General features: G+C 32.1%; 1 protein-coding gene across 9 annotated transcripts in view; it reads right to left on the bottom strand.

The window, feature by feature from the left end:
- Nucleotides 1-18381, bottom strand: part of CCDC148 (coiled-coil domain containing 148) — a 333489-nt gene that overhangs the window by 165587 nt on the left and 149521 nt on the right. For all 9 annotated transcript variants that reach the window (XM_074303395.1, XM_074303399.1, XM_074303396.1 and 6 more), the window contains one exon: nucleotides 680-818. In XM_074303395.1, coding sequence (XP_074159496.1) covers nucleotides 680-818 — 139 coding nt within the window. The remainder of the gene's footprint in view (nucleotides 1-679; nucleotides 819-18381) is intronic.

The following is an 18381-nucleotide window of genomic DNA, read 5'->3' as shown; positions in this document are numbered from 1 at the left end:
TATAATTATAAAATTAATTTTAAAATAAAGTTAAATGATGAGGGAAGGGGAGGAGAAGAAAGGGAGAAAGGGAAGGCTTTAGGGAGGAACAGAGATAGAGACAAAGAGAATCCAAGACAAAGATGTGGTAGTGAGATAAAATGGATGAGATAATTAAAATAACATCAATGTATTTGATCATTTTTTTACTCCAGACTTCTGAATAGAAAGCCCAATAAAGCTGAATAACTTCTTCAGAAACTTAGCTTAAAAGTCCAAAGATTAAAAAAAAAAAAAAAGAAATATAACATATGTATTTATTTCCTGATATTAAGTGTTTACTGATAAAAACCTATTAAACAAGGACTAAGGATAAAAAAAAATAATTTATCTATAAACCTGCAACAGAACAGAAGCCTGTTTCTGCCAATGAAATTAGATGCTTTGTATTTATCATTGCTTTTTGTCTAGCTTAGATAGAAAAATGCATTCTATACAAACAAATTTCCTTATAAAGGTGTTGATAATTCATCAAGAGGAATGATAATAATGATTAGATAAAACTGTACAATGGTGGCCATATTTCAAATTTTTACCTTCTTTAGCCTCTATAAATTAAATTATTTCCACAAGATTTTTGTGTTGAATATATCATTTTTCTTTAATAAACAAACTTCTTAGTACTCAAAATAGAACTCACCAGATCATGCCTAGATTTGTGAGGTAAATATCTCTGTAACATATCCAAATATAAAGTTCTTCTTCCCTGAATATCTTTTGGATACTGATCTACAATTATCTGGTAAATCCATTGATCTTCTTCATTCAACTCAAAGTTCCTAAAGATAATGAAACCGTCAAAGCACATTATTTTAATAAGACTAGATTAAGTAGTGCTGAGGACAATGTAATTAGCAGTTTTGAGAATTTTCATGCAATTTTCAATGTATAATAAATAAATACTAAATAAGCATAACTACTAAATGAATAAAATAGAGTGAATCTAAATACCCAAAGCATATAGATGCAATTAAACATTTTTTTTTACCAAAATAAAGATAATTAATTTGAATGGTATTCATCACTCTTGTTTGGGTCATGTCAAATAACAAATAAATATAAATTGGGGGTAAGTGACTTGCCCAGGGTCACACAGCTAGGAAGTGTTAAGTGTCTGAGGTCACATTTAAACTCAGGCCCTCCTGACTTCAGGGTTGGTACTCTATCCACTGTGCCACTGAGCTGCCCCAATTATGATATTTCTTAAATAAATTTATAGATTTACTGTTTTACTAATGAAACTGTCAAGAGATACTTTGTGGAACAATATAAAATGATAGTAAAATTCATTTACATAAATAAAAGGGCAATGATCTTCAGAGAAATAATGGAAAAAAGTAGTACTCAAAAGGGAATAGTGTTCTTAGACGTCAAAATATATTATACTGAATAATCATGAAAACCTTTGGCACTTGTTAAAAAATAGAAACATAGATGTGAACAAACCAGATAAGAAAGAATAAGAAACAAATTAATTTAATAAACAATGCTTCACAAGTCCAAGAATATAAGTTACTTGAGGAAGGATCCCTTATTCAACAAAAAATTCTGGAAATAGTAGAAAGAAATTTGGCAAAGAAGTTAATATAAGCATTTTTAACTAGAAAGAAATTTGGCAAAGAAGTTAATGTCAGCATTTTTAACAAGTACTACCAGGGATCATAGTTTGTCTAGACTTCAGCAAAGCAGCTGACAAGCACTTAATATTTGATTCAACTCCTGTGGAAAATAGAGAAAGATATGTTATAAAGGCAAACAGAATTACATGAATTTGGAAATGCCTGAATTCTAAACTCAGACTGAGCATTTGGAGTGCCATAGTTTAAGAATGATATTGAATCTGGAAAATATGGAAAGCAAACAGAAGAAAGCAAGGAATTGAAGGAATGAGGGGATGTTTAACCTGAAAAAAGAAAGACATGGGGGGATGTAACAATTATCTTCAAAAATTCAAAAAACTATCACATAGAATACAGGTGAAATGCTCTTTAAAAAAAACACTATATTATTGCTTCTCCAATTACATGTAAAAAATATCTTTTGACTTTTTTTTGAGTGCTAAGTTGTCTCCCTCACTTCTCTCCACACCTTACTGACAAGTCAAGCAATTTGATATAGGTTACACATGTGCAGTCATGCAAATATATTTCCACGTTAGGTATGTTTTGAAATAAAGCACAAACAAAAAAAAAAATAAATAAATCTAAGATAAATAAAGGAAAAAACCTTTTGATTTAATGTAATCTAAATTACTCATTTTATATTCACTCTAATTTTTCTTTTTTTTATTATTCTTAAGGTGTTTATCCATAAGTCTGATAAGTAGTATATTCCACATCCTCCAATTTTTTTAATAATAGCACTCTTTATATCTAGGTCATTATCCATTTGATCTTATCTTGGTAAATGGTACAAAATATTGCTCTATTCCCCGTTTCTCCCTTGCTGTTTTCCAGTTTTCTCAATAATTTTAATCAAATAATGAACTCATGCCCAAATCATGTCTTTCCATTTGCCAAATACAAGGTGGTTATACTTGCTGCTGTAAATTGCATGTTTACTCTGTTCCATTAATCTACTTTCTATTTCTTATCCAATATCAAATAATTTTGAAAATTACTGCCTTATAATATATTTTAAGTTCTGTTATTGCTAAACCTCCTTTTAAATTTTTTTCATTAGTTCCTTTGATATTTTTGACTTTGTTATTGCAAATCAATTCTGTGATTATTATTTCTAATTCAGTAAAATATTTTTGGTAATTTAATTGAGATAGAATCAAATATATTAATTAGCTTAAGTAAAACTATATTTTATTATATTGGCTCTGCTTCCCATGAATAATATTTCTCCAATCTAATTTTCTTTGCATTCAAAATGTTTTTATAATTTTTATAGGTTCTAAATTTCTTTTGCCAGGAGTACCTTGAAATATTTTATATTACTGAGTTTACTAAATTGAATATTTCTTACTATCTCTTCATACAGTTACATATATGATAAATATCTTTTTTACTTCCTTTACTGCTAACTGCTATTATTTACAATAAAATATTAAATAATATTGGTAACAATGGACATCCTTGTTTCATACCTGATTTTATTGTAAAAGCTTTACACTATTTAATCACCTAACAAACTTAACCCCATTATAAATAATGCTTGCTGATGATTTTGGATAAATGATTTTTATCAATTTTAGGGAACATCCATTTATACCTATACTTTCAAGTGTTTTAATACAAATAAGTGCTGTACTTTATCAAAAGTTTATTCCATACCTATTAATATAATCATATGATTTTTTTAAACTTTTGTTATTGATATAATCAATAGTGTTAATAATTTTCCCTATGTCAAACCATTCTTGTATTCCTGGTATGAATCCCACTCAGTCACAATGTATAATCTTTGTTATATATTGTCATAATCGTCTAGCTACTATTTTTTCTAGGATTTTTACAACCATATTAATTGATAAAATTGGTCTATATTTTTCTCTGTATTCTTCTTAGTTTAGATATCAATATCATATTTGTTTTATAAAAGTAGTTTGATAAGATTAATTTTAACTATTATTACAAATAATTTACTAAATATTAGAATTTGTTATTTGATAGAATTTCCTTGTAAATTTATCTGAATCCTGGTGCTTTTTTCTTAGGAACCTCATTCATGACCTGTTTTTGTTCATAAATCTCTCTTAATTGTATTGGCTCTTTGTATTGCCAAGAATAGCAAAATCATTTGCAGTTTATCACCATGAAATATTGCTATTACTGTACACAGTGTTCTCATAGTTCTATTAATTTCATATCTATTTATATGTCTTTTCAAGCTTTTCTAAGGGTATGCTGCTTATCATTTCTTATAATACAATAGCATTCCATCAGAATACAACAACTTGTTCAATTACTCCCCAGTTGATGGGGACGTCCCCTTAATTTCCAATTCTTTGCCATCACTAAGAGGGCAGGTATAAATATTTTTGTACTTAGAGGTCCTTTTCTGTTTTTGTTTTTTATCTCTTTCTTTGGAATATACATCTAGGAGTGGTATTGCTTGGTCAATGGATATAAATGGTTTTAAAATCCTTTGAATATAATGTCAAATTGTTCAACAGAATGGTTGAATCAGAATACAACTTCACCAACAGTGCTATAGTGTCTCTATTTTCCTATTCCCCCTCTAACATTTGCCATTTTCTTTTTCTGTCATATTAGCCAATCTGATAGATATGTGGCAATATTTCAGAGATCTTTTAATTTGCATTTCTCTAATCAATAGTGATTAAGAGTATTTTTCCATAAAACTTTAGAAGCTTTGATTACTTTATTTGAAACCTGCCTGCTCATATTCTTTTTACCATTTATCAATTGAGAAATCTTTTTTTTTTTTTTACAAATTTGACTCAATTCTCAATATAGTTGAGAAATGATGTCATCAGAAAAGCTTGCTAAAACAAATTTTCACAGTTATGATTACAATGTATTTTTCTTGAACCTATTTTCTCTGTTTATACTACTTGCTTTCTCTTTTCTTTCACCTCGGGTATTCTCAAAAATATTTTGCTTCTGACTGTTACCTTACCTAATGTTCTCTCACTTCTCTCCCTCCCCCCCCCCACCTTATCTTATCCTTTTCCCCCTCCTGTCTTCCTGTAGGCTAGAACAAATTTCTACATTCCACTGAGAATAAATATTATTCCCTCTTTGAGCCAATTCCAATGAGCATAACATTGACATGTTCTCCTCCAATGTAAAACTCTTTTGTGTCTCCTTTATGTTAGATAATTTGCCCCATTCTACTCGCTATCTCCTTCTTTCTCACTTCTTAATTTTTTAAAATAATCACCTGATCATGTTAAATTCATACCCTCTGTGTATACACCTTCTAACTGCCCTAATAATTAAAAAGATTTTAAGATGTGAGTTTCATTTTCTCATGTAACAGTTTAACCTTATTAAAGAAAGCCTTAATGATTTCTCTTTCCTGTTTACTTTTTTATGGTTCTCTTGAATCTTATATTTGAAAGTCAAGTTTTCTATTTAGCTCTAGTTTTTTCATCAGGAAAGCTTGAAAGTCCTCTATTTCAATGAATATCCATTTTCGGCCTGAAAAATTAGGCTAATTTCCTCAATAGATGATTTTTGGTTGCAATCCCACCTCTTTTGTCAAGCCTTCTGATCCTTTAATGTAGAAATTGCTAAATTTTGCATTATCTGCAAACAAGATTAGAAGGGAAGCAATAAACTGGGAAAACATTTTTACAGTAAAAGGTTCTGATAAAGGCTTTATCTCCAAAATGTATAGAGAATTGACTCTAATTTATAATATAGTTCAAGCCATTCTCCAATTGATAAATGGTCAAAGGATATGAACAGACAATTCTCACACAAAGAAATTGAAACTATTTCTAGCCATATGAAAAGATGCTCCAAGTCATTATTAATCAGAGAAATGCAAATTAAGACAACTCTGAGATACCACTACACACTGTCAGATTGGCTAGAATGACAGGAAAAGATAATGCAGAATGTTGGAGGGGATGTGGGAAAATTGGAACACTGATACATTGTTGGTGGAATTGGGAATACATCCAGCCATTCTGGAGAGCAATTTGGAATTATACTCAAAGAGTTATCAAACTGTGCACACCCTTTGATCCAGCAGTGTTACTACTGGGTTTGTATCCCAAAGAGATTTTAAAAAAGGGAAAGGGACCTGTATGTGCAAGAACATTTGTGACAGCCCTCTTTGTAGTGGCCAGAAACTGGAAACTGAGTGGATGCCCATCAATTGGAGAATTCATATACCAATTGTGGTATATGAATACAATGGAATATTATTGTTCTGTAAGAAATGACCAGCAGGATGATTTCAGAAAGGCCTGGAGTAATACATGAACTGCTGCTGAGTGAAATGAGCAGGACCAGGAGATCATTATATACTTCAACAACAATACTATATGATGATCAATTCTGATGGACGAGGCCCTCTTCAATAATGAGATGAACCAAATCAGTTCCAATAGAGCAGTAATGAACTGAACCAGCTACACCCAGCAAAAGAACTCTGGGAGTTGACTATGAACTACTACATAGAATTCACAATCCCTCCATTTTTGTCCGCCTGCATTTTTGATTTCTTTCATAGGCTAACAATAACAATCGTACACTGTTTCAAAATCCGATTCTTTTTGTACAGCAAAATAACTGTTTGGACATGTATACATATATTGTATTTAACTTAAAATTCAACATATTTAACATGTATTGGTCAAACTGCCATCTGGGGAAAGGGGTGAGAGGAAGGAGGGGAAAAGTTGGAACAAAAGATTCTGCATTTGTCAATGCTGAAAAATTACTTATGCATAAAAGTTTTGTAAAAAAAAAAAACAAATATTAAAATAAAAAATTTGCATTATCCTGACTCCAGAATATTTTATTTCTTTCTGGCTATTTACAATATCTTCTCCTTGACCTTGGGATTTGTCTATAATATCCTTGGGGGTTTTCATTTGGGGATCTCTTTCAGTAAGTGATTGGAGGATTCTTTCAATTTCTATTCTACCTACTAGTGCTAAAATATCAGAGAAGTTTTCTTTGATAATTTCTTAATATTTTAAGACATAATATTTTATGTCTATACTTTTATCATAGCTTTTAGATAGCTCAAGAATTTTAAAATTATCTTTCCTAGATCTATTTTTCAGGTCAATTGCTTTTCTAATGAAATAATTCATATTTTCTTCTATTTTTTCATTTTTTTGATTTTGATTATTTCTTGATATCTCATAAAGTCATTAGCATCCACTTTCTCAATTTTATTTTTTAAGAAATTATTTTCTTCAGTGAACTTTCATATCTCCTTTTCCATTTGAGTACTTTTTGGGAAATTCTCTTCCTCAGTGAATTTTTATACCACTTTTTCCATTTGGTCAATTCTGCTTTTTAAGACATTAATTATTCTCTTTATTTATATTTTTTTCCTCTTTTACCATTTGGCCTATTCTGTTTTCTAAAGGTATTATTTTCTTCAATATTTTTTGCCTCCTTTAGTAATCTATTTTTTTTTTCATGAAATCAATTCATGCTTTTCTTTGAGGCTTTGAATACAGCAGTTTTGATTTTGTTTCTTTTTCTGAGTTTGTGTTTTGATCTTCCTTGTCTACATGGTAACTCTCTAAAGTCAAAATATTTTTTCTATTGTTTGCTATTTTCCAGCTCCTTTGGCTTTTAACCCTCTGCTAAAGTGGAATTCTTCTTCAAGAGTGGAGAAAGAACTGTCTTAAACTTCAGAGTTTTTGTACAAATGTTTTCAGAGATAATTCTGGGAACTTATAAGTTTTTAGTTCTTCCAAGGTGATCTAGGGACAGGTGTGTTTACTATATTCCTGGTCTGTGCTCTACTCTCTGAATGACCATAAGTATTCTTTTCTGCTATGAAATCATGGCATTTCCCTTAAACTGCAAGTTCTGATGTGCCAATGCTGCTCCTCATCCTTGACTGAAATCCAGATGCAAGTACAAACAATGCAACAGAGTGCTGCCTTCAGTGCCAACATAGGATCTCCTATAAGCTCCTTATTTCCTTATTGTCTTCTCCCTCCCTTACTGTCTATGAACTAAGAAGTCTGGAAATCATCACTGCTGTCACTGATTGAGTCACCTCCAAGGCCTACTGATGATTTGTTGGGGCTTGATCTACACTAGACTATTCTCCACTCTTACCCCTGTGTAAGAAACCTTTCCTGCTGACCTTCTAAGTTGTCTTGAGTTAGAAAATTATTGTCTTTTAGTGGGTTTTACTACTCCAGAATTTGTTTTAGGACATTATTTTAAATTTTTTGGAAATATTTTATGGAGAGTTCACGGGAATCTCTGTCTTTCCTTAATGATCTTGGCTCCATATGAGATGAAACATTTTGCTTAGCCTCACAATATAGAATCAGGAGCAACAGATATAAGCTACAGAGGTGTCAATTTTGGTTTAATGTCAGGGAAAACCTGTTAATAATTAGTTGTGCACAAACAGAATGGGCTACCCTGAAAGGTATTAGGTTCTTCCTTGTGGGAGATCTTCAAGCACAGGCTAGATTACAACTTGTTGGATATGTTAAAGTATGAATTCATTTTGCATATGGAAATAAACTGTATGATGTGGAGAAATACAATAAAAACGTTCTCACACATGTATAGTGCTTTAAGGTCTACAATGTGCTCCCTTCAAAATGACCATATAAAATATATTGTACAAGTACTATCCCCATTTACTAATGAGGGAACTTAGAAATGTCCAATGTGCCTTTCAATTCTAAAATCCTGTTACTCTGTCATTCTCAATGTTACACAGTTTAACAATAACTTGCCAAAGAAGAAAATGAAAACTGAAATGAAAAAGCATCAGTTGGAGAATAGCTAAATAAGTTATGGTATATGAAAGTTATGGAATATTATTGTTCTATAAGAAATGATCAGCAGGATGATTTCAGAGATGTAGAGAGACTTACATGAACTGATGCTAAGTGAAATGAGCAGAACCAGGAGAACATTATACGTGGCAAAAGCAAGATTATATAATGAGCAATTCTGATAGACATGACTCTTGTCAACAGTGAGATAATTCAGACCAGTTCCATTGGTATTATGATAAAGAAAGCCATTTATATCCACAGAGAGGACAGTGGAAACTAAATGTGGACCACAACAAAAATTTTTCACTCTTTTTGTTGTTGTTTCCTTGCATTTTGTTTTCTTTTTCATTTTTTTTCCTTTTTGATCTGATTTTTCTTATGCAGCATGATAATTGCAGAAATGTGTATAGAAAAACAGTACATGTTTAGCATGTATTAGATTACTTGCCAGCTAGGGGAGGGAAGAAAAGGAGGAAGGAAGGAAGGGGAAAATTATAACATAAGGTTTTGTAAGTGTGATTGTTGAAAATTATCCATGTATATATTTTGAAAATACAAAGCTTTAATTAAAAAAAATAACTTGCCAAAAAGCATGGAAATATCAGTCCACATTACAACCCACATCTCCTGAATTCCAGGTCAGTGTACTTGCTACATTCCAATGCCATGTACTGCTTTGTTTGCATCCCAATTTTAACAAAATAACTGCAAATTTAGTTAATTGGGACAAGCAAATTTAAATACAAAAAAAAAGAAGTGGCTCTATATGTATGGTCCAAGATGGCAATATGTTATTACTTACTTCTTTGTCTATGAAAAATTTGAATGTATCACGGACCTTTTATCCTCAAAATGATTTTTATAATTGAAGGCAAATTAATACATTCATTGATACTAATGGGAATTTTGCTGTCCTCCTACAAGGTGCCCTAGTTTCTAAGAAGCATATCATTTTCGTAATAAGTAGCAGGACAGAATTTTTTTGGTCCCTCAGGAAAAAGGAATGCTTTTCCCTGAACTATTACTATGGGGTCCTATATTCTATGGACCAGCAATTGAAGAAGAGAAAAAAAGGCTGAATGGTTTTCTTAAGAAGGAAAAAAGGTTCTATTCCATGGCATCATAAGTATTAGTATTTCTGCCTTACCCCCAAATGCCCAAATACTCCATTGTAGGGGAAGGGTGTATGACAAATTACCATTTATTGAATGAACAAAACCTTTTGACTTCTATATGAATCAGCTTTGTATCTATAGACAAACAAAAAATATATAAATATACAGTCTTTCAGAGAAATAATTAAATATGATGAAAGTCAAATACGAGCCTTGTAAGTTTGAAATCATCCTCCATTCTTCCTAGGAAAAAATATTTAAGATTTTACCAACATGCTATCAAAGAGTCTGTCCTCATCTGTGTTAATGTGGATGTATTCTGATGGGAGTCATCCCCTATCTCCATATCAAAATATTCCTCTTCCCCATATAAAATAGACAAAGAAGTATAGAACTGAAGTCCATATCCTCATTAAAGCTTTACAACTGTTTCTAAACTTACATCAGTTTAGAGACAGTTTGAATTCACACACTATTTGATTATAAACTGTGAAGAAAAAAAAAAAAGATGGTATATATTAGGCTGAGAACAACAAGTTTCTTCCTTTTAAATTATACCATTCAACTACAAGCATGTTTGCCCATAAATTTTCAAGAATAGCTTAAATCCTTTGGTAAATAGAGAACAACTTTGATATTTACTTCTAAATGCTTTGACAATCTGCCTTATTAAATTGAGGTGTAAGATTAGTGCTTTCCCCCAAGAGAAAGTGCAAGTGGCAAATGTCTATAAAATGCTTTTAAAATCAGAGAACATTAAGCACCACATATTGCTATAAATAAATATAACAGCAGGAATAGGAGAACTTTATGGCACTCGAGGAATTTTTATATATTACTTGCATGTATTAATTATATGCCATTTTAGTGACAACATTAAAACAATTTAAACTCATGAAATAGCATAATGTTCATTCAATTGCACATTTCAAAACAAATGTACTACAAATGCTGATCAAATCCACTTTTGTCTCCCTTGTTGACTTTAGAAGTCCCATATCCCAACAACTTTTTCCAATGACACAATTATGCAAATTCTAAGTCATTTTTCCATTATGTTGAGAATAAAGACAAAAAGTATATTTAAAGATAATGATGCATAAATATACAAGATATTATTACTTTTGGTGTGTTTATAGCTTTAAATTGTCTCCAAATCAGCATGCCTAAGTCTGCACACAAGCATTCATCCCCATCAGTGCTAATGGGACATTATGTCTCAGTTTAATTCAACAAATCCATGTTGAGTTCATACAATGTATAAAGTACTGGTGGGAACACAACAATAAATAAGTCATGGTCTTGGTCTTGAAGGAATTTACATTTTAATGGTAAAATAAGACAAGTATGCAAATAACCATATTGCAAGGCAGTGGTAGAGTGTGATACAATAAAGATATTGGAGGTCAAAGAAAAAGATCTTGCATTCAGATCCAGGAAAGGAGACCAAAAGAAAGAGACAGATAAGAGGAGAGAACAATGTCATGAAAGCCTAGATAGGAGAATATACATAGGAAGGGAAAGTGATAAACAATGTCAAATCATGTAACATCAAAAGGATAAGGATTAAGAAAAAGTCATTACAGGGCAACTGGGTGGTGCAATGGATAGAGCACCACCCCTGAAATTAGGAGGACCTGAGTTCAAATCTGATCTCAGACACTTAATACTTCCTAGCTGTGAGACCCTGGGCAAGTCACTTACCCCAATTGCCTCAGGGCGGGGGCAAAGAAAAGAAAAAGGAAAATGTCATTAGGTCTGAATAAAGAGATGGCTGGTATTTTGGAGAGGACAACTCAATGAGGGCAGAAGTCATATCACAAATGTCCACAAACATGTGAGAGGAGGGAGGTGAATGCAATTAGGACGCACAGCTTTTTCAATCACTTTAGCTGTGAAGGGAAATGCATATCAGGGATGGGCATATCAATAAGGATTATTAAAGAATGAAAGACATGAGTGTATTTGTAAGCAGCAGAAAAAGAGCCAGTAGATAGAGAGAAATTGAATATTACGTGATAGTTGGAAGAATCTGTTAGAGAAGACAGGAAAGTATTAGATCCAAAGTACAAGTTGAGTGATTGGCCTCAGCAAAGAAAAGAACAAGTTCTTCATCCAAGATAAAAAAATACAGAGGGCAAAGGTGTTTGAGAAAGTTGAATTGAGAAGGAAGGGAACTTCTGTAAAAGCAATTTTTTTTTTTTTCAGGGAAGTTTGAAGTCAAGTATTGAGCTGAGAGGCCCATAAGGAAAAAAAAAAAAAAAAAAAAAAGGTTTAGAACAACAACTGTGGAGAGTGAGATATCTAAACAATTTGCTGTTCAGTTGTTTTAGTCACGTCCAATTCTTCATGACCCTATTTGGGATTTTCTTGACTGGAGTGGTTTGCCATTTCCTCTTCCATCTAATCAATTAGAGAGATATAAAAGACTGTCTTGCCGCAGTGAGTTCTAGTTAAAATTATATAACATAAATTTGTCATAGACCCAGTTAGCACAGTTTTGTGATTTTCTCCAATTCTATTAAGAAAGGGAAAGGAAAAGGTAAAAAATTACCCATGTCCATTATCAACCAAGAAAGATACCATATATAGTGGCTTAAATGTACAAGGCATAGAAAGGGAGATATATAGTTTACAAGAGACCAAATCCAATAAAGAAATCATTCTTAGCCCATGGCCTCAGATATCTGCAAACATATCTAAAAAATATAGTTAACAAAAAGCTAAATTTGATGTGGTAATAAAAATTTTAATGAGTTAATACTGACATAGGACTTAGAGCAGTTCTTGGCAAAAAGTACTATACAAAGTAGTTCTGTTTGTAGTAAACTCAATTAGTAGGGTTGGTTTTTTTTTATTATGTGAATGCCTAGTCTCTAGTGAGTCACTATTCTCAAGGTAGAAAAATCACAGACATCACCACAACTAGAATATAATTCAAAATGGATATACCTTATTCAAAAGCTAGAGAAAAAATTATAAGGCAAGGAAAGAGCTAGATAAAGAATATTAATAATGTTAAAATATGTTGATGTGAGGAAAGAAAGGTTTCACAGGTGAAATCATGGTGAAGGGCATTTGGATGATAGGTCAATAGAGTCAGAGTACCAACATTGTCATATATGATGGGATATTCTCTCTCCTTTTTCATGAAATGCTAAAACACTCATCTAGGGAATTTAGTTTCCCAGACTGTTGTATTACCATAGTTAAGGCAACCATGATTTGTCCAGATTTTCTTGATTAGTGTCTTTAACATACTTATGATAGGAACCCAGGTTAGTATCTTCAAGGAAGTCTCAACATCTCAATATATATTCTCTGTTCCTCTATTTCCCCTCCTCCTCTGAGGAATCCCCAGGTTATATTTCCCCTATAAAAGATGTACTTATAATAAAGATCTTTGTGAACTCCTTTTCGGGGCTAAGCCCACTATGAAATACTTTCTCCCTCCTCATAGTATCTTCCCTTTAATGGTGTCTTTTTCCTTACTATAGCTAACTCTTATTAGTCTGCTAAACTTCTTTATGGATTTGACCTGCCAGTCAATGGCTTACTTACATCTCATTCCTTTAATGACTTTTTCCTAACTCTATGCTCTCCCAAATCTATTTCATATTTATCACTCTTATACTTATTTTGCCTTATTTATTTTTGTCTGTGACATCTTCCTTGAATAAAGGAACCTTTTGACTGAAAAAATATCCTTGTGAATTTGTCACATGTGCCTTGCACCCTATATTTTGAACTAGGAATTGCTCCTCTGACCTCATCAGTATATAAATACCTATATAAAAATTACAAACTGCCTAGACAAAAAAGAGGAAATTAATGACGATCCCAGAAAATAAATCTAGTAAAGAGGCAAGATACAGTAGTGATGGGAGACTTCAATTATCTAAACATTTGCTTTAATTCTTTCTCTATACCAAAACCAAAGTAACTAATAAAGTCCTGATTTGCCTCAATAACAGTTTTAAAGTAGGTAAAAGAACAAGAAAGAAAAATTATTCTAGAACTAAGTCTCACCATTAAAGAGGAAATCGTTACTGAGGTAGAAGTGATAGGAACCTTGAAAAAAGTAAACATTCCAATTTGGAGTTTGTAAGAATAGGGGAAAAGAGATTTGGGGACAATGTGCCATGGACATTAAATTAGAAGATAATATATAGTGTTCTGGTTGGTTTTCTGGAGATTTTGGGACCTGCCTTCATTTTAGCCGATTTATCACCACAAGAATAGCCAGGTGTTAAAGTCCAAATTCTTTGTTATCTCCTTAAAAGTCTAGTTTTCTTGCGTGGGGCCAGGGCCAACTTTCTTGAGGTCCTCAAGAATGTGTCTTGGTTTCTGTGGGGGAGGCAGGAGGACCACTACAACAGCCTCTGTCTTGAAATCTGTTTCAGTCTCAGAGCTTGTGTTCCAGCCTCCAGTCTTCTCTGAGTCTGTCTCCAAGTCTTTTCTGAGTCTGCCTCTGGCTCAGATTGGCCTTGATCTCAGTGGAGAAATGAAGGAGGACAGGGCTGCAACAATGGTGGAATGAATGAATCTGGCTGAGTTTGTCCCAGCTTATATGCTCTATTATAATTACATTATCACAGGTGCAAATCTTGTAGAATAGGTGTCAATCTTGTAGAACTATATTAAGTAGTAAGTACATGTACTGAACTAGAGAGCTATGAATCACCATGCTAAACTAGATAACCATTGTCTTATCAATTGCACTGAGTTAGCACCTTGTAAGAATCCTTGTTTCAAGTTCTGGCCCATAATAAGAATAGATTTTATACTATATGATGATCAATTCTGATGGATATGGCCATCTCCAGCAATGAGATGAACTAAATAAGTTCCAATAGAGCAGTAATGAACTGAACCAGCTACACCCAGCAAAAGAACTCTGGGAGATGGCTATGGACCACTACATAGAATTCCCAATCCCTCTAATTTTGTCTGCCGGCATTTTGTATTTCCTTCACAGGCTAATTGTACACTATTTCAAAGTCTGATTCTTTTTGTACAGCAAAACAGCTGTTTGGACATGTATACATATATTGTATTTAATTTATACTTTAACATATTTAACATGTATTGGTCAATCTACCATCTTGTGGGGGGGAAGGAGGGGAAAAATTAGAACGAAAGGTTTGGCAATTGTCAATGTTGTAAAATTACTCATGCATATATCTGGTAAATAAAAACTATTAAAATAAAATTTTAAAAAGAAAAGATTTTAAAGAGGTTAGCAAAAATACAAGCAACTCATGGACTAAAATTCAACAAGAGAAGTAAGGCCAGGATGAATAGGAAGCTATCAAGAATCAAATCTAGAGACAGAGAGAAACAATTCTGCTGAAGATGAAAAAAGGATAGGTGTTCAAGAGATCAAAAAATGGATCCATGAAAATTCACAAGTGATTTAAATTTCTAGAGGGAAAAAAATGTAAAGAAGATGGAAATAAGGACAGATTGTACTTTAGAGATCAAAGTGCTATGGACTTTAAGTCTAATTTTTTTAAAAACCACATTCAAATACAGTATCTTATTGTTAGCCACTAGTTTTTATAGATACTTAATATATTTTAAATTACAGCAAGGTGAATTCTTTAAATGGCTTTAAACTTCAGTTCCATAGAAAACTTAATTTCTCCCTTGTTCTAAAGAAAAAAATAGGATCTGGTATAAATAACAAGAGGAAAGGAGTAAAAGCAAGGTGGTTGTTTATTCATTTGTATCTTGTTAGTGATGAGATAAGCAATATGTATTACTATTACTACTTGTTGAAGCAAAGATAAAAGGAAAGGAGAAAAGGCTTTGTACTGCTTGGGGTGGGGGGAGGGTAGAACATAATTAGTTAAAACAATGGAACTTTAATTACTGGATAGTGGCAAGTCTCTTTTAAGAATGCTTACTAAAGAGTTTTATAAAAACTTCAGGGCTTGGACCTGTGCTGGCTCTGGTTGTCAGTTTCTAGTTTTGGCCAGCTAGGGGTATGAAGTCATTAGTCAGGGGGAGAGCACCCCCCCCCCCAGAATAGCTGCATATTCTTAAATCTTCCAGTGGTCTAATTCAATGTCTCATATATTGTCAATTGCCCAACCCAGTACAAAAGTCCATACAGCTGTCCTTCACACTCTATCAAAACATTCCTAAAGAGCATAAAGTTAAACCCATTTATGATTAAGATACCCTCTAATACCTAGATAAATAATTTGTTCTTTGACTATGATTATAGAACTGGCATTTGAGATTTAAGTACCTGTAAAATTTCTCTATAGATGTTTGTGTACCCATTGTGGGGTTATTTTCTCCTTTTTGTCTATCTCTAGTACCTCCTCCTTGAAATAACTAAATCTCTGAAAATACCGAATTGCTTCAGAGTTTTTATATTCCCTCATTTGATAATCATCAGATTCTATAATAATTCCAACTACTATAGATTTTCTATATTTCCTAAAGATATATTAAATTATATTTGTTATATTGGAATACTAAAGGGAAATCACAGATTTTTGTAGGATTTCTCACACATTTTTTAAAATTTTAACTTTTTACAATTGAAGACACTTAATATCATGCTATAAGGTTCACAAAACATTTTACATATATTATCTCACTTATTCCTCATTATAATCTTATAATATAGATGCTATTATTATGCCCAGTTTACAAATGAAGAAATTGAGGCTGAAAGAGGTTAAGTGACTCTCCAGGTCACACAACTAATAAGTGTCTGAAAGACAATTTGAATTCTGATATTCTGGGCTGCAAGAATCCAGCACTGTAGCCCCTACAGCATCAACTACCTGACATTATGTAATGGTATCAAATCTCAACTGGTACCTGAATTTTCTGTTGAAAACACTCCTTATTTACATAGTATGGTAGTAAAAAAAAAAAAAAAAAAAAAAAACAGTGGATTCAGAAGTCTTCCTCTAATAAGCAGTGTGACTGAAAACAAGACTTCAAATTTCCTGAGCTTCATTCAGTTTCTTCATTTGAAAAATGAGAGAGACTATTAATTTGTTTTAACTTGCCTCATGAGATCATTTTGAATATTAAATAAAATAATCTCAGAATCAGAGTTTTGGGTGTTTCCTCAGAGGCCATTTTAGAAGTGGAAGGGACCAAGAGGCCATCTTATCCAAGTCATATTCTGAACAAGAACCTTGTCTACCACATACTTGCTAAATGACTACCCAGCCTTTGATTGAAGACCTCTAGGGATGGGGAATCCACTCACTGTCTCCTGAGGAAACTCAATTTTGAAATAATTTTAATGATTAGGAAGTTTTCCATCTATCACATCTATATTTGCCTACTTGAAGATATAATATATCCAGATTTAGAGGAACTTTTTGTTCAAGTCTTAGCTATATAGCATCCAACTGGATCTTCTTCTTGCCATAGTCACAATATCATTGAATTGTGCTTGTTCTCATTTTTTTACTAAGATTTATAAACTAAGAAAAGATGGTTTTAGTACTCGTTTCATTTTTTAAAAAATTATATTGCATCTTTCTTCCAAACATTTCTTTTAAAAAAAAAATGGCTTGAGGACAGAGTATTGGAAGAAAGAGAGATACTTATTTAATAAACAGATGTAACAAGTAAATCCTTATGAAGTACTGAAACAATAATTTTGATTTGATATGAGCAATGAACATAAACCGAAGGAAATAGAGCTCAAATTCACAAGTGTATGTAAATTGCTATACTAGTAATACTGCATCCTAAGTTTGCTCATTATTTCTGTAAGATGTTTTAGCAGATGAATTGTGACAGATGAATCTAAGCACATTAGCTCTAGGTTTCTAGTTCAAAAAACTATTGTTAATTGCAACATTAACACCTCTTGATGCAATTGTTTCAGCTGGATAGAAATTTAATAGCACAATAGCACACCAGTCAACATTTTCAAGACTGAAAGAATCTGGCACCTGAGAACATTATAGGGTAGGAGAGGTCAGCTATTCATGAGAGGTTACTGTTGTTGAGTTTTTTTTTTTTTTTATTCTTCAGTGAGTATTAAATAAGATTAAGTTTGACTAAATCAGATTGGAGGAAACAAACACAGCTGCCTGATGCGTTTAGTGTATAGGACAATTGGCACATGTCAAGTCTTTTTACTAAATAATACAGATAGGATTTGTTAGCAAAATAATAAAAAATTTGTAGCTAAGCAAAGACTAGAGTAAATGTTTAGGGAATAAATTTTTCATGAGGAAAGTTGTCAAATCTTGACATGTGAAGAATTATAATACCTGTTTTAAATATCAAATCAGTTGTGCAAAGACAGATTTCTCAAAGTCTTCTTAACTAATAGTTGTACTCCAATGTTTTGAAGGATAACTTGCCATTAATATAAAATATTATGTTTAATATTAATAATAAAGATCACATATTATTTGCCAAACAGAACATTAAATGGATATGTTTGGTTAAAGTCCTCAAATTAATTTGAACCACTAGTGAAAAAAATCTTTCTTCTTCTAGTTATGTGTTTATAATTTTTTAATGAGTACTTGTAACAGGACTATGGTAACATTGCTATGCCTTTATGTTAAAGGCTCCAGTGATTGGCAATTAAATTATTCTTCATACCATTCCAAAGTAGTAGTTTTATTTTCCTTGTTTTTATACAGTAGGAAACAAGTTACAAAAACATCTTTACAAGATTATACTTTTCAAGAATATTGTGTGATAGAAGAATTTTTTGTTTTTATTTCTTGCAATGTTTATTTATTTGTTTGGTGATTAGTGAATTTGATAGTTGATGTTAAATGGATATAGGTTTAGACAGTTAACTAAAGG

This window comes from Sminthopsis crassicaudata, chromosome 3 (assembly GCF_048593235.1).
Source record: "Sminthopsis crassicaudata isolate SCR6 chromosome 3, ASM4859323v1, whole genome shotgun sequence".
Lineage (NCBI taxonomy): Eukaryota > Metazoa > Chordata > Mammalia > Dasyuromorphia > Dasyuridae > Sminthopsis > Sminthopsis crassicaudata.
The sequence above is the reverse complement of the archived record's forward strand: the minus strand, read 5'-3'. Positions and strand labels throughout refer to the sequence as shown.